Source organism: Macrobrachium nipponense, chromosome 1 (assembly GCF_015104395.2).
Source record: "Macrobrachium nipponense isolate FS-2020 chromosome 1, ASM1510439v2, whole genome shotgun sequence".
In the NCBI taxonomy this organism is placed as follows: Eukaryota; Metazoa; Arthropoda; class Malacostraca; order Decapoda; family Palaemonidae; genus Macrobrachium; species Macrobrachium nipponense.
The window spans coordinates 30706848-30728621 of NC_087200.1; the positions used below are offsets into that span (position 1 = coordinate 30706848).

The 21774-nt window shown below is 35.4% G+C and overlaps 1 protein-coding gene across 5 annotated transcripts in view; it reads right to left on the bottom strand.

Annotated features, from left to right (window-relative positions):
- Positions 1–2632: 2632 nt before the first annotated feature.
- The window catches only part of LOC135219208 (uncharacterized), an 80478-nt gene continuing 61336 nt past the window's right edge, over positions 2633–21774 (bottom strand). For all 5 annotated transcript variants that reach the window (XM_064255772.1, XM_064255769.1, XM_064255773.1 and 2 more), the window contains 8 exons: positions 16682–16820; positions 15437–15582; positions 14107–14225; positions 11259–11349; positions 9828–9965; positions 7447–7610; positions 4904–5102; positions 2633–3998 (listed from right to left, as the gene is read on the bottom strand). In XM_064255772.1, coding sequence (XP_064111842.1) covers positions 3865–3998; positions 4904–5102; positions 7447–7610; positions 9828–9965; positions 11259–11349; positions 14107–14225; positions 15437–15582; positions 16682–16820 — 1130 coding nt within the window. In that variant the 3' untranslated portion in view covers positions 2633–3864. The remainder of the gene's footprint in view (positions 3999–4903; positions 5103–7446; positions 7611–9827; positions 9966–11258; positions 11350–14106; positions 14226–15436; positions 15583–16681; positions 16821–21774) is intronic.

Sequence of the window (21774 nt, forward strand, 5' to 3'; positions counted from 1 at the left end):
ACTTCTCCTGAGGGATACTTTAACGGCTGGAAACTCTCAGTCTCTTGAGAGAGTTCACATATGGGCAGGATGTATGTTCCACTTCTCCTGAGGGATACTTTCACTGCTGGAAACTCTCAGTCTCTTGAGAAAGTTCACATAGGCAGGATGTATGTTCCACCTCTCCTGAGGGATACGTCTTTCTAAAGTATCCCTCAGGAGAAGTGGAACATACATCCTGCCTATGTGAACTCTCTCAAGAGACCTTATCAACAGCCAATCAGGAGCGTCGTAAAGGACTGGCCTAGACATCAGATGCCAGGTTGATGTGAATCTACTATAGTACTCGGTAACCACATACATCGACGTGTTTGATTAACACTTTGGATTGAAGTGATAACCTTGATTATCTATTAATGTAAACCACATAAGATCATTGAAAGAAAAGGCAATGAAACTAAGTTCGATCCCAAGATAATTATTTTATTCATATTCTAACAAAACCATGACAAGAAAAACTTCATCTTTGGCGCAAAACACTCACATCCACACATTGTTTTGATTGAAATCACAGACAAATGACGTATAAAAGAAAAAAAAGAAAAACATTCAAACAATTCGTATAGCAGCTGTGATAAACACCGTAAACATTTCCAATCCAAAGCTGCAAAGGTACTGCATTAATAGTCGTAGCATTTTGGAAGAAAAAAAAAAGGGGGTGTTTTCCTCTTCTAATGCTGCAGAATTATAGTACCCATTTCAATTACGGTCCTGAAAAACGAGGCAAACCATTTTCATCATTCAGAGCTGCAAACGTATTTATTCTCGCGCAACAACATAACAAAAATATGATTTTTACAAAGCTGCCGTCAGGCGGGTCAGAACTGCAAAGCACTCCTTCTTCCCAGGTTTCAAATTTCATTATTGGTACCCTTTTTATCAATCGTAGATGTTTCAAAGAGCATGAATATAGCTATCTCATAATATCCACGTACAGTATTTTTATTTATTGATTGATTTTTGTTCTTTTATCCCGTCGTTCAGGGGTTTTTTTCTAAGTATTTTCAACAAAGGTCGTCCATTCTTGGTTGTCACAGGAATTGTGGTCAACATATTTTCCATCATATGAACGAAACTTCTCCATTGGTGCCTACATTACTTTAGGACTGGTATGAGTTTGAAAGATTCGACAATCTTCACATAGTGACTGACATTACAAATTATTGCATATTTAATGACTGAATCGACTCCTTTTTTTCTTTCTTTTTACACTCAAAATGAAATTCTTCGGCACCAGTATTCATTAACCATACCATCCTTCAACAGAAATTCGTGTTCGTAACGTAAGTCAGACCCCGTCGCCAAACTTATATAGATGAACTCAAAACCTAATAAATTTTTAAATCATCAAAAAATATCCTATACATTTTAATTTTCCTCTGCTTTGCAACTCTCCGAAGAGCCTTAAGCGATACCTCTTTGCCCTAATATTAAAATCACATAGAAAACATCACAATCACTGGAATGATGTAAACAACGCTTAAACTCTACATACAAAGACATCTTGTATAGAAAAATCATCTCCTTAGAATTCTATCATTACAAACATCATTACACATAAAAAATACATACAACTTATCCTATAGACACCTGCCTTCATTACTAGTGTTTACAAATGTTCATTCACAAATCCCTAAGTTCATTCAATAGAAATTCTTCAAAAAGAGGACAGTGAGACAATCGAATCACTATCACTTGTAAATACAATGCCTCCAAACCCAACAAGCGCCACCCCCCTCCCCCGCCCCCCAAACAGGAATCGTCCTTTGACTAGTCCCACAATGTCCCAGAATGTCCCACAATGTCCCAGATAGAAAGGTTAAGCATTCTGATACCCATAATTTGCCAAATGTAATTATTCGTTTACGAATTGTTAAAGCAGGAAGGAACGACTTCAGAAACTAACCTTGAAGTTGTCAAAATGTAAGAAACTGTATCGGAATTTTCCCAGAAAAAGATGCTCAAAAATGACATTTTTGAAAATTACACAGAAACAAAAACCGGTTTTTCAGAGGGGAAAATTACACCCAAGGTCGCTGTTCAGAAATTACAGCGTTTGAAAGAATTCATAAACTTCTTCGCACAAGCTTGTCGAACGGCGATGTACAAAAGAAATGTATTAAGGATATACTGATTGTCTTCCTCCCGGAATAATACGTGAGATGGATTATTCAAAACGAAGAATGAATAGCACTTGAAGTCAACTGCTTTAAACTTTTACGCTGGCATAATGGGAGACGTCATGCCTAATTTTATATATATATATATATATATATATATATATATATATATACTATATATATATATATATATATATATACTGCAAATTGCAATCTCACGTAAAGTGAATGACTTCAAAACAATACTTGGTATTTACGACTAAACTATAACATGACCTCAATCCTTGTTTTAAAAAAATATATAGAGTGTATCATGTTCATATATATCTATATAATATATATATAATATTTATATATATATAAATATAATATACTAATAATATATATATCATATATTATATATATTTATATGCTATGTATAATATAATATTAGATATAATATATATAGTATCTATATATATATATCGTATATAAGACCCACAAAAATCTTTGGAAGAGCTAAGGTCAAAATACAATGAATGTGCCTCTTCAAAACTCTCAAGTCCTTTCAGTGGAAGCGATTATAGTACTTGAAATAGTAGCTTTATACTCGTATAAAAATCCAGCATCTAAAAAAATAAATACTAAAAGCGGCAACTCTATTTGATTAGGCATGTATAACATTAAATAACTCTTCTTAATTTAAAACATGTTACAGGGAAAGCTGCTCTCCTCTAACCTAAATCATTAAGCACAAGCTTTTTTGTGACATCAAACTCTCAAAGTGCAGGTCCCTCTAAAATGTCGCTTGTGACTTTAATAAAGAAATAAAAACTACGTAGAGGTAAACGATATAACTAACATAGTAATTTAAGTATAGGAACTTCTTTGCTATTATGGAAAAAATCAGGTAGTCATCAACGCACGTACGTGGGCCTCCAAAATATATACGGGAACTGAGATCTGAACATTCAATAGGCAGACCAAGTCGACCATATATATACATATATATATATATATATATATATATATATATATATATATATATATATATATATATATTATATAGACAAAAGTATCTACAATCACTGTGTAACCGCACATGTAACCACGTTTTGTGAATCAAAATTTTGCCACAATCCGGAATGTAAACAAACGTTCGTTGGATTAGAAGTCGAATTGTTGTGACTCAGACGTGATAATTTTATTTGGAATTTCATCCTCTTCTGTATTTCTGTTAGTAATGAATTCATTTTTAAATGTGCGGTTATTGACCTTCCGTACCCACGAAAAAAAATTAATTTAACCCCCTGCCCAGATGCCCGAAAATTTGCCATAGTTATTCATCTATCTTCCATTTAGCATAGGTTAAATTCCTCAAGAATAAAATAGATTGAATATACAATTGTTACATATAAGCATCATAAATCCCATCTATACTAGGTGACCCATTTATCTATTTACATATTTAATTATGATTCGCGTTCTTCAAGTTAGAACAGAATGAAGAATCACTTTTCAACACAACCATCAAATTATCTAAGTTATCAAAGTTGCCCGTTTATTTATTAATGTATCAAAATTCCGTTTTCCTACGAAAGAAAACGGACGAAATTTCCAATGACACAAGCACACAACCTTCCGAAGACCCTGCTAATCCTAATGTCGAGCTAATGAAGGCGGCCCTTTTTCTGCTGATCAACACGCAGACGAAGGAGTGGATGCCTTAGACTAGGTAGTAGTGAAGGAGTGCCAAGATGGCCAACAACAGGAGGGAGATCCTGAAGGATGCTGCACCGCACACGATTCCTTCGTGACCGATCTTGTACTCTACTTGGTTGGGGAATTCGCAGTCGTTGGCTGGATGGAAAAGAAACAAGAATGTCGTTTACTATTTAGAGGATGATTAGAAATTAATGTTGTGATGATATAACTTCAAAATATTTGGACAACAGAGATAATAAAATAATTATTCAAAAATATCTAGTTGAGGCTATTCTGGTTAATGAGTGTTACGTTTCATTTCTCTCTCTCTCTCTCTCTCTCTCTCTCGTCTCCTTCATCTCTCTCTCTCTCTCTCTCTATATATATATAATATATATATATTTATATATATATTATATTATATCTATATATATATATAAATATATCTTATTATATATATTATATATTATTATATATATATATATTATATATATATATATATATATATATTATACATATATATATATATCTATATATATATATATATATATATATATATATATATATATAAAGATTTGCTGTAATTACCCAAACGAGCAACTGACGTTACATGAAATGTTATAACATTTAGGCTTTACAAATGCATGTTGTAACCAACCATACTTCCTTCACTCCACTGTTTGTGTGTGTGTGTGAGAGAGAGAGATTTGCTCGTATGCATGTATACTTAACTAGCCAAAATCTAAACCTAGGACTAGCCAACCTCCACCTTCTCTCTCTCTCTCTCTCTCTCTCTCTCTCTCTCTCTCTCTCTCTCTCTCTCTCTCTCTGTGTGTGTGTGTGTGTGTGTGTGTGTGTGTGTGTGTCTGAATTACTCGTATGCATGTATACCTTACTAGCCAAACATCTAAACCTAGGACTAGCCAAACATCTAGACCTTGGACTAGCCAATCTGTGTGTGTGATCTGCTCGTATGCATGTATTCCTAACTAGCAAAGAACTAGACCTTGTACTCTCTCTCTCTCTCTCTCTCTCTCTCTCTTCTCTCTCTCTCTCCTCACCATCGCAGCGGACGTTGCCCGTAGGCGTGCCGGAGATGGACAGGTAGATGGGATGGCACAGCGTCAGGTTGCTGTCCGTGCAGAGTTCGTGCCACTCGAAAATCCCGTTGGCTGCCTCTTGGCACTGGATGTCACTCGCCGTACTATCCAGGTTCATGCTGACTCTGCTTGCGCACACTTTCACGTCCTGACTCTGCAGCTGCAGACAGAAACGAGAGAGCGTGAAAAGGGGAGAGTAGGAAAATGGGGGAATATGGATAACGTGAAAAAGGGAGAATGTTAAATATGGAGAATATGAAAAAGGGAGGATATGAAAAAGGGGGAATGTTAAATATGGAGAATATGAAAAAGGGAGGATATGAAAAAGGGGGAATGTTAAATATGGAGAATGTGAAAAAGGGAGGATATGAAAAATGGAGAATGTGAAAAAGGGATTACGTGAAAAAGGGAGGATATGAAAAATGGAGAATGTGAAAAAGGGGGAATGTTAAAGGAGAATGTGAAAAAGGGAGGATATGAAAAATGGAGAACATGAAAAAGGGAGAAAGCAAAAAAGGGAGAATGTGAAAAAGGGCGTTCGTGAAAAAGGGAGGTTGTGAGAAAGGGAGAAAGTGAAAAAGGGCGAATGTGAGAAAGGGAGAGAATGAAAAAGGTAGAATGTGAAAATAGGGGAATGTTAAATATGGAGAATGGGACAAAGGGAGGATATGAAAAATGTAGAATGTGAAAAAGGGAGAATATGAAAAAGGGAGAAAGTGAAAAAGGAAGAATGTAAAAGAGGGAGTATGTGAGAAATGCAGAATGTGAAAAATGGGGAATATTAAAATGGGAAATGTGAAAAAGGGAAAATGTTTCCTATGAAAAATGTGAAAAAGGGAGAATGCAAAAATGGAGAAAGTGAAAAATGGAGTATGTGAAAAAGGGAGATGTATGAAATGGAGAATTTGAAAAAGGGAGAATGTGATAAAGGGAGGATATGAAAAATGGAGAATGCCAAAAAGGGAGAATGTGAAAAAGGGACAACGTGAAAAATGGAGAATGTGAAAAAGAGAGAATGTATGAAATGGAGAATGTGACAAACGGAGAATGTGAAATAGGAAGGATATGAAAAATGGAGAATATGAAAAAAGGAGAATGTGAGAAATGGAAAATGTGAAAAATGGAGAATGCCAAAAAGGGAGAACGTGAAAAAGGGAGAATGTGAAAAATGGAGAATGTGAAAAAGGGAGAATGTGACAAAGGGAGACTGTGAAAAAGGGAGAATGCCAAAAAGGGAGAACGTGAAAAATGGAGAATGTGAAAAAAGGAGAATGTGAAAAAGGGAGAACATAACGAACGGAAACAGAAATAGGTGAGCATAAAGAGGGAGAACATGAAAAAGGAAAATATCGATTAATGGCTGAGAGAGAGAGAGAGAGAGAGAGAGAGAGAGAGAGAGAGAGAGAGAGAGAGAGAGAGGGGAAAATTTTTAAAAAAATGGGAAACAGAGAGGTAACTGAATAACAGAAAAGGAGTGAACTTTTGCCAAAACCGAAAACTTCCTAAAAACCCTGAAAAAAAGGTACTTCTAAAAATTAACGTAACAAAATAAGTCATAGACTGAAAGATTCTTTTTAACAGTTTCAGTTATACTGAAGTATTCACAGGACTGATAAAAAAATTATCTTCTCTTCAAGTCTTCCTAAAGTTGACCTGGTACTGAGGTCGTAATGGAGATTGGTATATACGACTGTAGTGTAATTTGAGTGATTAAAAAAAGATATGTGAAAACTGGTACTGGGTGATAAAATGGAAATTGTGAACCTAGGTAAAGCACTGTTAAAAAGGAGGAACATGGCAGAGGGCATTGATAAAATAAAAAAGGGATTGATAAAATTTAAAAAAAAGTACTGTTAAATTAAAAAAAAAAACGTATTGATAGAATAAAACAAGGACACTGAACACTGACAGCAGGCTTTGAGAACCGAAGACGGAAATAAGAAAAATAAATGAAAGGCCGTGATAAAGAAAGAAAGGAGAAGAGAAAGGAATAAAGTGTTATAAAGGACTGTGATATAAGATCAGATGAATTCTTGATAATAGGCTGAGATATAGTACGAAGAAACAGCGGGCCCTAAGTATACTTTATGAGAGAACGGTGAGAGAAAATTAAATATAGATAGCCATATATATATATATATATATATATATATATATATATATATATATATATATATATATATATATATATATATATATATATATATATATATATATATATACATATATATGCTACGGCCGCCCATGTATATAACTAAGCAAACTTGAATACTTAAAAAAAAAAAAAGAGCGAAATAATGAGTATAAAACCAAAGGCCTGAACGGAAAAATATTCACGCCTCACAATCAACACACAAAAAAAGGTTTGGTTGAAATAAAAACAAATCTTACCCCAAACACAAACACTTTTATAGCCGCTCTCACACCTCCTCCTCCAGCCTACCCTACTCCTCCCCTCCCTCCCCTTCCCCCCCTACACCTAATCCCCCACGCCCAAGACTTACAGTGAGTGTCACGTGGTAAGAATACTTGAAGTTCTGGGGAGCGATTCTGGCGTAGGTGGTGAAGTTCGGGGTGACATAGCCCTTGAAGACGTGGGTGTCCTCGCGGTAGTCTGTGTACTGCGGCAGGTCGGTGTTGCAGGCTGGGTAGAAGAATACCTTGGGAACTGCAGAAGAGAAGAAGGAATGAGATGTACAGACAGAGATTCACATACACACACATATACAATATATAAATGCATTAAGCTACAAATCCAATTCTCTCTCCCTCGGAATGAATATATTTTCACATTATGTAAACCGAAGGAGAATTTTCTAGTTGATGATAATGTCCTCTCGTGGATTCGAACCAGCGCTCGATAGGACAAAATTATTATTAACTAAAAAATTCCCCTTCGGCTAACATTTATGAAAATATATTAATGCCGAGGTAGAGCGAATTGGAAATTAAAGGACATTTGTAGCTTAATGCAAGTATTGAATCTTTTTTTTATCTTATTATTATTTTTTTTTTTTGAGGTGATGAACTCTGTAGTTGGCAAAAAAAAAATTTGTTTGTTGATGAAGTAATCAAATTTATTGGTGAGGTGATCAAATTCACTGTTTTCAAGTTCATTTTTAGAAAGAAGAAAACCGTTGGCAGCTGTAAAATAATTCTGTGGTGAATTGTGATTTGTTAGTGGTAATATTTAGCCGAGTTGGTAACAAAGAAAATTCATTCGTTCAGGCAATGGACTATTATTATTATTATTATTATTATTATTATTATTATTATTATTATTATATTATTATTATTATTCTATTACAGTCATCTTATTCGACTGGTGGTTTTAATAATGTGGGGTTCCGGGTTGCATCCTGCCTCCTTAAGAGTCCATCACTCTTCTGGATGAGTCCTAGAGCTACTTCAGCATCTAGTTTTTCCAGGTTCCTTTTCAGGGATCTTGTGATCGTGCCTAGTGTTCCTATGATTATGGGTACAATTTTCACTGGCATATCCCTTATCCTTCTTATGTCTATTTTCAGGTCTTGATGCTTATTAATTTTTTATCGTCCTTTCTCATCTACTCTGGTGTCCCGTGGTCTTGCGACATCAGTGAGTGGTACTTTCTTCCTGGTTTTGTCAATCAACGTCACGTCTGGTCTATTTGCACGTATCTCCCTATCTGTTCTGATACCATAGACCCAGAGGATCTTTTATAGTTTTCTATCACTTCCTTAGTTGGTGTTCGTAACACTTATTACTGCAAGCTATTATCATATAAAGTGATGATTTTCTTTTCGAGACAAAGAAAATAACGCGGAATGAATTTGATTCCTTTTCCCATTTGAAACTTCATCGCATCAGCTTATCATAGGTTAAAAGTGCTCTCAAAAATAATAAGACTTATCAGATAACGAAATGATAGCCAGTTGTGAGAACCACTCTAGGTTACGAAAACATGGCAGTTCAAATTCATGGTTATCGAACGAAATCCGCCAGATAACAAATGATAGAAAGACGTTCCTGGTTCATATCCACAGTGGGAGCAACTTGTGGAAATTCCACACATTTAAACAAATAAAATCTGTATAGATAAGAAAGTATACTGCGTTTGAAATAGTCTACAGCTTAGGGTTCAATTTATCACCTTATCATATGGGAGTTTACAATTATATTTTAACATTACAAAATCTGAAGTTGAAGTAAGATACAGTTGGTATTTTATTTCAAGAAATGTATATTTTCAAGATTGTGTTACGATGCAGCCAATTCCCCAGGGAAGCAGTATACATAAAGAAAAAACAACGTTGATAATATACTATCCAAAAAAACATTTTGATAAAATTGGAAAACTCTCTAACAGGAAGGTGAGGCCAACAAAATCAAAAGAGGCATTTATGAATTCCACGCAAACGAATAACAAACGTGACTTCGAGGAGACGGAACCGATAACAGTGACGAATAACTTACTCTTGACAAGAAATTAAGTAAGGAGTAAACATCATAACATTAAGAAAGCTGAAAGGAAAATACGTGGAAAATTATGATGGAGAATTATGATCTTATGACACATCAAGAAATTAAGTAAGAAATAAACAACACGAAAATATAGGAAAATGCGTGGAAAATTATGATATTCTGACACATTAAGAAATTAAGTAAGGAATAAGCAACACAAAATTAAGAAAGCCGAGAGGAAAATAAGGGGAAATTTAGGTAGTAATGATACGTTATTTGTGTCTGAAAGAAAGCAAAATATATATATATGTATATATATATATATATATATATATATATATATATATATACTATATATATATATATATATATATATATATATATATATATATATATATATATATTAAAATTAAACCATACCAGTGACTTATCGTCAACTTACTCTGACAGACGCGCTCAGCGATCTTGTCCGCTGTTTCCTCCGGGTTTTGGAGGTTTATCTTGAAGAAGTCCTTCTCTTTGTCGTGCAACACGTTCGCATAGTCGGCCTGGTTGTTTCCCACAAGCAGGAAGTAAACATCTGGAGGATGAGGATCAGAGTAGGAATAGAATACAGAATTTAGGCCGAGGACCAATCGCTGGGACCTACTATATGTCGTGCAACTGGTACTTGAGAAGTTCAAGCGAAAATGCAATGCATGGTTACCCTAACGCTATTCTTCTTGCATTTTAATATTTTCTTATTTATTTATATATTTATTGTTTTTTTTTTGTTTTTTTTTTTTGATAAGTAGTATCTTTCTTTATTTCACATTACTTCCTCTTCATTCTTCCTAATGAACACCATATTCTTTTGAAGCCTGAATTTCAAGTCAGTGGCCCCTATGGCCTTGTTCTTCGTGAATAAGATACATTTACTGAATAATTATAATAGCAATAATATGAGGCCATTCAGCGCTGAAACGGAAATTGACAATAAAAAGGCTTTAAAGGTGTAACAGGAGGAGAACCTCGCTGGTGCACTACGAATCAATTGTTAGGAGAGGGTGGAAAGTAAGATGAGAAAGAAGACATATCAAACCTTTTTTTTTTTTTTTTTTTTAAGATTTCCTCTAAAGAAACGGATGATTAAACTGCATAGAATTCGTTACGTTAAAAGCAGTGGACATCCATATATATATTTTTACTTATTGTGTAAGACCCTTAGTTTACAAGCAGTCAACTCCACTCTTTACTATCATAAAAATTGCTACATGAAAGCAGAGTAACGTAAGGTACTTGACGTAGCTTTTTGTATACGATGCACCTGAAAAATTCCCTAAATATTGTCGTCATAAGTTAAAATAGATAAATAAATAAAAAAAAAAAAAGCGAATCTCCTCAATCTCTCTATATCTGCTGAATTTGACAATCAATTGTCCTTCCATTTCTCCTTCTTTTCGCCTTATCTGATTCAAAGACAGGTGGATAAACATGCACTTTTTCTCCGAGTTCTGGAGGCTTCTTGGCCCTCATTTTAGAAAACCTCCCAGCGGGTGGGGATTACCTCGTCGAGGCTCTCCCCTGTTTGGACTTAGATTAAGATTACCTCATCGAGGTCCTTCCCCCTCCCCCCTACCCGTTTGGATTTAGATTAATGATGGTTATTAAAAGCAATGATATTATTTGCCTTATCTATTGAGACCAATGATGCTAGATCTGACTTGGAAACTGAATTCAGGGTTGCCATATGGAGTTAGCCTCTCGCCCTGTGTTAGGGTCGCTGAAATGGCCAAAATAACCTTCCATCCTGTCTGCGAGGGAGAGAGAGAGAGAGAGAGAGAGAGAGAGAGAGAGAGATCATACACAGATCATGAGCTTATGATCTCCTTACCTGGGAAAGACAGGTTGAAATCCCTGAGAATCTTCAGATTATTATCATCGTTAAAGTCCGGAGCGGTTCTGGGTACATTCCAGACAACGACCTGGGAATGGGAAAATTTGTTACAAATTAATAAAAATGCATATTTGTGAGCATTCCTGCTACTAGCAAACCTATGTATACAGAAAGTACTTATGATAAATTCGTATAGTAACTAAGTCTACGGGTATAACCAGCCCCGTTTCACGGGCAGAACCAGCCAGGGAAACCATTTTCACCCCCACCCCCTTCGGAGAGAGAGGGGGGAGGTAGGATGAAACCCCATTATAAACCATCTTATGGGTCCCCACTATAACACTGCCAAGTTTCATGCCCATCGGACCAGCCGTTTGGCCGTGATTGAATGACAGACGGATAGACATATGTAACACCCATTATAGTAAGATTTTCTCTCATTTCCAGTTGTGTAAATAAAAACGCTTTATTTTTTACTAGTTTCGCCCTTTTTGGGGTAAATACTACAGGGGAGTGATTTCATAAGAAATGTCAATATCAATATTTGCCAGAATGTTGTATAAATTTTTATAGTTTTTCTTTTAGGGGGAGTGCCACAGGGAAGTGATAGTGTAAATCACAGCTATTAAGCTTCATATTTCATTTGGAAATATCTACTATCTTTACAATTAGAGCATAAGCTCTTATGAAAGCCCTGAAATAGGTCTCGGGAAACATTAAAAAAGAAAACTGAGATAGGAATTGCATATACATAATATATATATATATATATATATATATATATATATATATATATATATATATATATATATATAAGTCTATCACATTACCGTGATTCATATACATATATCGGACTACAAATGTCCTTTAATATCTAATTCGCTCTACCTCGGAATTAATATATTTTCATATATGCAAACCACTGCCCGTCCTGGGATTGGGAAGTCGCTGGTTCGTGCCTGTCGATGGCCAATTCTATTATCGCTTAATAAATTCCCCCTCGGTTAAGCATATATGAAAATATATTAATTCCGAGGTAGAGCGAATTAGATATTAAAGGACATTTGTAGTTCGATATATATATATATTATATATATATATATGTGTGTGTGTGTGTGTGTGTGTGTGTGTGTGTATAGTATATATATATATATATATATATATATATATATATATATATATATAGTATATAAACATGATGGTTAGGCTATTCCTCGGCAGTACAAATCAGAAGACGTTGAAGAAGACAGCATTAAACATATGTCACTATTCTTATTGCGACGTTTCGAGACCAATGTCTCATCATCCAGGATAAAATAAAAGATAAAAACTGATATACAATACAGCACTAAATTATTTTTGTTGACATAAAAAACACATTGAATAAAGTAATTCAAGGAGAGTTACAACATTGAAATACAAGTTACTCTAAAAAATGAAATAAAATAACCAAATTATTAAAATAGGAATAGTTAAAAAAGACACCTTGTCTCAACGACGTTCGGTTGCTGTATGGGAAACGCATAGAAAGTAAACAAGAAGAAGGGCCTGGTTTAAGCTATGTACAAGGGAACAGATGAAGAGTGGTTGTTTAAGGTAAAAATCACGGGGAAATCTTATAAAAACAGTATAAATTATAAGGATTTCAAGATATTGTTATCAAGTCCATACGAACATCACCTTCCAATTTTAGAATCTCTAGCTATAAAGAAACTAGTTCCAACCTTAAACAACCACTCTTCATCTGTTCCCTTGTACATAGCTTAAAACAGGCCCTTCTTGTTTACTTTCGATGCGTTTCCCATACAGCAACCGAACGTCGTTGAGACAAGGTGTCTTTTTTAACTCTTCTAATTTAATAATGCCTTTTTATCTATTTTTATATATTTGGTTTTACCTTATTTCATTTTTTAGAGTAACTTGTATTTCAGTGTTGTGACTTTCCTTTTATTACTTTATTCAATGTGATTTTATGTCAACAAAAATAATTTAATGCTGTATTGTATATCAGTTTTTATCTTTTATTTTAGCCTGGATTGATGGGTGATATTGGTCTCGAAACGTCGCAATAAGAATAAAGTGACATATGTTTAATGCTGTCTTCTTCAATGCCTTCTGATTAATTTATATATATATATATATATATATATATATATATATATATATATTATATATATATCCTAAGAAAAAACTCCCGATTCAGTACTTGCAAACGAAACCCATTAAGGTGTATCACAAAACAGGAATTTCATTAGCTCCAAAATTATCTGACACTACATAAATATGCAAACTAACATACAAAATAGGCTGTAAAACTAGACCTATTACGAGTAAATTGCCTTAAATGAGCAGAAGAGCCTCTGAAATTGGACTTGAAAAAGACGTACAGTCACTCATATAAGTTCATGGATGTCTGGGTGTTTGAGAGAGATTTCCATTTCACCCCTTTCTGGATGACAGGTGTCTGAGAGTGCAAAATTGGCCAAATGTTCAACTACCTAATTCTGCTGTAGAAAGTTTCGGTGTGTGCACATCTTACGTCACTATATAGACCCGTTGTCCAGGAAAGGGTTGGATGGAATTCAGCTTTATACGCGGAGACATCCATGAACTTATATGAGTGACTATATAGCTGCCACTGACTTAAAAAAACTATGTTAATCTCCTCAACTTGACACATCTGGGAAGATTAGCAACTGCCATTTGTCGTTATAAGGCAGATTGACCTTTCAAACAGATTCAGGAAACTAGACCAATATCTTAAGTTAGTCTCCGAGGAATTAATCTTTGAAATGGGACTTGCTACTCGATATTCCCTTTTTTAACTTGTGTAAATTTTCCTTACCTGTGAATTAGCAGTTGCGTTTTGTCCAGAGCTGAGAGAAAGGTTATAGAAGTCAAAGTAGTAGTTACTGAGTGTCTCCAGAATCCTCATCACATCAGCACTGGAACCTCCACTGCCAACTGGAAAGAGGATTGGATTGCATATAATGCACTGCTAAGTCTATCATGAATGCTATGCAATTTATCAAAATCAAAACAAGACGTGTTTCACAACTCCAATTTATCATTGAAATTTCTCTAATTGTATCAATGAAACCTGCCGTAGATTCACCAGTCATTGATGTGTAATATGTTCCTTTGGTCTTTTCATAATGGGCTAATCAGTCTAACTGCTCTTATACACGATACTTGGCCATGTATGGTTTCGTAGCATGGTACCGTAACTATGCTCGGAAAATGCTCATGTAGACAGAAATGCTGAACCACCTACACTTCCTGGCCAGCTACGATTGAGCTTGAATATTTGCGTGCGTGCTTCGATACCATGCCTCGACACTCATCGCCAAAAGCATACTTGCCCACGTGTCGTGTATAAGAACCCTAAGAAGCTTATATCTTAAGGTCTACAACCTATATTCCCCTGTCATGGTATGAGTAAGAAACTGGGTTAAGTTCACATAGCAGATTATGTAACCCTTCTTTATGTGAGGAAATACAGTGTAATCAAGTCCTTTAATATATAGTTTTACGTTAATTCATATTTTGATATTTTCCAGTGGTATTTCATCAATGGTTGCCATTTCATGAGACTTCATACGATGATGGGGTCTTGGGGCAGATTCTGAATTATATGATCTTGTGACCTTTTCTGATGGCAAATGCTTCATCATGTATTGATCAGTGACAAATCTTACAACAAGAGATATCCTAAATTTCCCACATCAGTTGGTGTCTTCTGAAGTGAATACTGTCAATGACAAATCTGTCATCCAATGACAGATCGTACATTAAAATTAATGCCCTCTGAAAAATTTTGTACTAATGACAGATCCAACATTCAGCCATCTCATCAATCTCATTCAGATGACATGATTAAAAGGTTATGGTTTAATGATCTCATTTAAAGTAATTTGCATCATCTAATACCATATTTTGTATTTAATCATACCATTTAATATAATGGCCATATAGTAAAAGTTTCAAGGTTTAATGCACCCATTGAAGAATTTGATGGTCAGCTACTTGAAGATTCACTATCTAATTATCGAGTTTAGCAACAATTTGATAATTAAGTAATTAACTAATAACAAAGTCTGTAGCTAAGCACTGCATTTAATCAACACAACACTATAAATTCTTGCAATGTGAAAATCAATGTCATTCACACTCACATTGCTGAGAGTTCAAGGTGAAGTTGGCACCCAGGTCAGCTACATTGGACACGTTGGTGACGGGCATAAGCCATTCGGCATTACGAGCATCTATGACCCCGAGGCGAGACCTGTCCTGACCCACACCAATCTTCTGAGCCAACAGCCTGTAAGGAGGAGATTTTTATTTGATAAGGTTTATGCTGTTAAGCCAAGCACTTAGGTATTTTCGGCCATTCAGCATTTAAGCCAATGAAAAGGAGTTGGAGTGGCTGGACAGCGGATGAAGAGATCCGGATAAGAAAGGAGATAAAGTACAAGTATCTTAAGGTTGGACTGGAAGAGAACTCCACCGTCACACGAAGTTAAATGTGTTGGACAGCGAGACTGAAGAAAGGGAGTGATAATGGAGCTAAAATGTGCATGCAGCTAGCGGCCGAAGGGACGATGCCAACACCTGTTATAATAGATTCACATCAACCATGCATCTGATGTCTAGGCCTGTCCCTTACGATGCTCCTGATTGACTGTTGATAAGCCAATCACAGGGCTGGAAACTCCGTCTCTCAAGAGAGTTCACATAGGCAACATCTACGTTCCAACCTCTTTCAAACATAACTTTCGGCGCTGGGCATGAGATGCACGGGTGAAGTGAATCTATTGTAGTAATGCCTACAGTATACTACATGAGGTGGGTACACTGACGGCTATACCCAACCACTAGGGACTGTAAGGAGAAGGGACAGGGCAACTTTTTTATCATGTGCAGAGGCCTTAGGATGGGGAATCTGATGGCCTTCTCAAACACTTGAAAAATGGGAGATTATAATAAGTTGCAGAAAATGGAAGAAGGGAGAGTAGTTGCTGAACCAAGGCATTCGAAGATCACTTACTTCCACATTTCACGAAACAAGAAATAAAATTCTGGCAGAGTAAGAGTTTAAGAAAAGCCTTAGAGAATGTGTTCCAGATTTTATTTTATGAGGATGATAGTGAGAAATAAGAGGAAAGAATGAAATGGCTGTTCGAACGACTGAGAAAACTGACTTATTTATCAATGACTCTGAAATTATCTGGATTAAAAGGCAAACACTTGGACCAACAAGATCAATTTCAGCTTAAAAATCTTATGTCCAAATTAGACATGAACATCATCCATGTCTACTGGTCGAGAACAGAACCAGAATTACTCATTTTCTCAAAATACACAAGATACTTCAAGCGTTTGCCTCTCATTTCATCCATTGCAATGCCCATAATACTCACGTGATGTATTCCCTCTGGGCCTGGCTGTCCTGTACTCCTCCTTCCCTGTTGTAAACGACGACCAAATCTGTAGTAGTCTCACACTTGGTATTGTCTTTATAAGTGGGACATCTGTCATAGTCATCGTAGTTGTAGTTACCTATCGGAAATGGAGAAGAGCTGGGTATAGTGAAGATTACCGATGTGAAAAGCAAATCAACATGAAGAATCTTTGGGTAAATGGAAAGGTTGGTTTAGGAGGAAAGATGGAAGAAACCTGTGACCTGTGAGGGGTAGAAAGTCAAGAGGGAGGCAAAGGATTAGATGGAGTGATAAAGTGAAGGAGGGTTTGGAAAAGAAGGGCTTAGTGGAGGAAGGAACTTTAGATAAAAACATCTGGAGAAGATGCATCAAGGCAACCAACCCATTAGCATGGGGAGTGAGGTGTGATGAAGAACAAGAGGAAGAAATTCAGAGCCCATTATTCGAGATACTTACCTGTAATCAGAAGCATATAACCGTCAGTACTCACTTTCATAAAAGGCTAAAGATTAGTGAAGCATAATGTATTATTTTCATGATTATATTTGGCCTTCTTAAGGTATGGTTATATCTTATGATCACGCTTTCTAATATCTTATGACATCTTCGTTCCGTGGTAGAAAAAAAATTAGTGGTCATTCAGAACAAAGTTTGACGGCTAGATGCTTTGAGAGCATACAAAGCAATAATTCCAACAACAGTTATGGCTACTCATTTTCAAAAACATTACAATAAACGATGCAAATTGGTAAATTCATGTCTATATATATATATATATATATATATATATATATATATATATATATATATATATATATATTATATATATATAATAATTTCCAATTCGCATCGTCTAGTGAAATGTTTTGAAATTTGATTTGCCGAAGAATTGTCATATAAATATATAATAATATATCAAATATAATATATATATCATTAGGGCATCGTTGTCTTAGGTGAAAAATGGTTTTTGGAAAAAAACTTTGATTTGCCGAAGAATTGTCATATATATATATATATATATATATATTATATATATATATATATATATATATATATATATATATTATATATATATATACACATATATATATATTAACATATATATACATATATAAGGTGGAGAGGTAGGGTAAAAGGCATGTCTCAGCGTAGTACATAATTTATTGCCGACGTTTCACATCACTTCGATGCATTTTTCAAGGCTGGGAATGATAAAAAAATAAAAATATAAACATACAAACTCTCATTCTGATAAAACACGTATAATATTTAAAATTTAAAATTGAACACTAAAACATTTAAATGTAAAAATTATTGTACAACACTAGGTTGGAGAGACAAACCTACCAGAGTAAAAAATAGAAGGTGACTGAAGGACAGAGTGGGGAGAAAAAAAAAATAAATAAAGTAAAAAAAACACCCACACACAAAACTATGTAAACAAAACAAGTGGTTAAGGCTTTTATGAACAGCTGAACTGACGAGGACTGGGCATTTAAAGTCGGTACATTAGTTTTTGATTAAAATTGATTCCAGTGTTAAAAGCTCGTCATCTTTATTGGCTGATCCAATAATTTTAAAATCATCTCGATGTCCAAGCGGGAGCGACAGGTAATAGAGTGGTTCCGGATGCTGGATAGCTCAGGATTGGATAATTTGCATCCTGTTCGGAAACTGACTCCTTTGTGGCGCAGAAACGGACTTGTAGCAGCCTCTTCGTGCATCCAACATAAGTACCACCCCCGATTACTCTGGGACAAGTGTATTGATAAACTATGTTGGACACCAAAGGTGGGCTTAATCTGTCTTTAGCTCTGAAAAGAGATCGGATTGTTAGGAGATTTTCGGAATTAATTTTAGTGGTTCAAGGCTGGTAATTCCTTGTTAATTAATTGTAATACTTTCTTTTTGAAGGAACTGTCATGGAGGAAAGGGAACTTAGCATAGATGATTAACTTGGGAACGCTATGTATAGGAGGTGGGTTTATTTTCTGTTTAATAATTTATTGAGGGTTCTATAAAAAGTGCACTGAGGGGAAACAGTTGTTGCTAAAAAAGTTACTAGAAAATCTATTTCGTTGTGGAAAGAGACCCAACTGGAAGTGAGGACAAAGGCTCTATGAAGGAGGGTGGAGAGGGCATTTAATTTAAAATTAAAATTACATGAGCTATAAAAAATTTGTCCTAAGCCTGTAATGTACTCTTTCTGTAAATTCCTGTATGAAACTATTATTGTCTCTAGAAACAAGTAAATCTAAAAATGGGCAATGGATGTTATGGGATTACTTTCTCTATGTGGTGAACTTAATATTAGGATGTTGAGAGTTTAATAAAATTCTAAAAAAAGCTTCGGCATTAAAATCAAACCTAAACAACGCAAACGTGTCATCCACGTACATTCTGTAAAATAGGGGTAAATGTTGAGGGGCAACTGTCAAAGATGGTCTCCTCCAGGGAGTTCATAAAAATATTGGCGAAGGTGGGACCAAGTGGGCTGCCCATCGCCATCCCTTCAATTTGCTTAAAACAAGAGTCTTTAAAAATAAAAGTCGTGTCCTGCACGGCCAATTCTAAAAGTTGCTTAAATAACGGACGAGTAAAACCTTTAAAAATAGAATCAGAGAGAGGAAAAAGTTTATCTAAAATAATTTCGATAGTTTCTCTCTAACTGGAATGGGCTTGTAAATATCTGACCTCACATCAAAACTCACCATGAAGAGATCAGAATCTTGCTTTAAAATATCATTTTTAAAATCAGATGTGTTTTTTTTACGTTATGGGTACTATGGGCGAGTGGTTCTAGGAGGGGAACAAGGTACTTGGCAAGGTGATAATTAGGGGTGTTAAGTGAAGATAGAATTGGTCTAAGTGGGACGCCCTCCTTGTGGATTTTCGGGAAGACCGTACATAATGCCATAAGTGGCCCAGTAACATATAAATTCTGAAAAGTCATCTCATCAATAATGTTTTTATTTTTAAGAAGTCTCAGAAATCTGTTGATCTTGTCCTCTACTTTAATAATATTCTGAAGGTTAGGAGTTCCCAAGTTCTGAAATTTAGGTAAGGGAACAGTAATCTTAGATAAACTCGATTATGTGACGAAAATGTGTTCGATACTCGACGATACCACTAAATTTCAGAACTTGGGAACTCCTAACCTTCAGAATATTATTAAAGTAGAGGACAAGATCAACAGATTTCTGAGACTTCTTAAAAATAAAAACATTATTGATGAGATGACTTTTCAGAATTTATATGTTACTGAGGCCACTTATGGCATTATGTACTGTCTCCCGAAAATCCACAAGGAGGGCGTCCCACTTAGACAATTTCTATCTTCACTTAACACCCCTAATTATCACCTTGCCAAGTACCTTGTTCCCCTCCTAGAACCACTCGCCCATAGTACCCATAACGTAAAAAAACATCACTGATTTTAAAAATGATATTTTAAAGCAAGATTCTGATCTCTTCATGGTGAGTTTTGATGTTGAGTCCTTATTTACCAGTATTCCAGGTAGAGAAACTATCGAAATTATTTTAGATAAACTTTTTCCTCTCTCTGATTCTATTTTTAAAGGTTTACTCGTCCGTTATTTAAGCAACTTTTAGAATTGGCCGTGCAGGACACGACTTTTATTTTTAAAGACTCTTGTTTTAAGCAAATTGAAGGGATGGCGATGGGCAGCCCACTTGGTCCCACCTTCGCCAATATTTTATGAACTCCCTGGAGGAGACCATCTTTGACAGTTGCCCCTCAACATTTTACCCCCCTATTTTACCAGAAGGTACGTGGATGACACGTTTGCGTTGTTTAGGTTTGATTTTAATGCCGAAGCTTTTTTAGAATTTATTAACTCTCAACATCCTAATATTAAGTTCACCATAGAGAAAGAATCCCATAACTCATTGCCATTTTTAGATTTACTTGTTTCTAGAGACAATAATAGCTTTCATACAGGAATTTACAGAAAGAGTACATTTACAGGCTTAGGGACAAATTTCTATAGCTCATGTAATTTTAATTTTAAATTAAATGCCCTCTCCACCCTCCTTCATAGAGCCTTTGTCCTCACTTCCAGTTGGGTCTCTTTCCACAACGAAATAGATTTTCTAGTAAACTTTTTTAGCAACAACTGTTTCCCCTCAGTGCACTTTTATAGAACCCTCAATAAATTATTAAACATGACAAAAATAAACCCCCCACCTCCTATACATAGCGTTCCCAAGTTAATCATCTATGCTAAGTTCCCTTTCCCTCCATGACAGTTCCTTCAAAAAGAAAGTATTACAATTAATTAACAAGGAATTACCCCAGCCCTTGAACCTAAAATTATTCCGAAAAAAAAAAAATCCTCTAACAATCCGATCTCTTTTCAGAGCTAAAGACAGATTAAGCCCACCTTTGGTGTCCAACCATAGTTTATCAATACACTTGTCCCAGATGTAATCGGGGTACTTATGTTGGATGCACGAAGAGGCTGCTACAAGTCCGTTTCTGCGCCCACAAAGGAGTCAGTTTCCGAACAGGATGCAAATTATCCAATCCTGAGCTATCCAGCATCCGGACCACTCTATTACCTGTCGCTCCCGCTTGGACATCGATGATTTTAAAATTATTGGATCAGCCAATAAAGATGACGAGCTTTTAACACTGGAATCAATTTTAATCAAAACTAATGTACCGACTTTAAATGCCAGTCCTCGTCAGTTCAGCTGTTCATAGCCTAACCACTTGTTTGTTTACATAGTTTTGTGTGTGGGTGTTTTTTTTACTTTATTATTTTTTTTTTTCTCCCCACTCTGTCCTTCAGTCACCTTCTATTTTTTACTCTGGTAGGTTGTCTCTCCAACCTAGTGTTGTTGTACAATAATTTTTACATTTTAAATGTTTTAGTGTTCAATTTTAAATTTTAAATATTATACGGTGTTTTATCAGTGACGATGTCTTGTATGTTTATATTTTTTTATCATTCCCAGCCTTGAAAATGCATCGAAGTGATGTGAAACGTCGGCAATAAATTATGTACTACGCTGAGACATGCCTTTACCTCTCCACCTTGGTGATA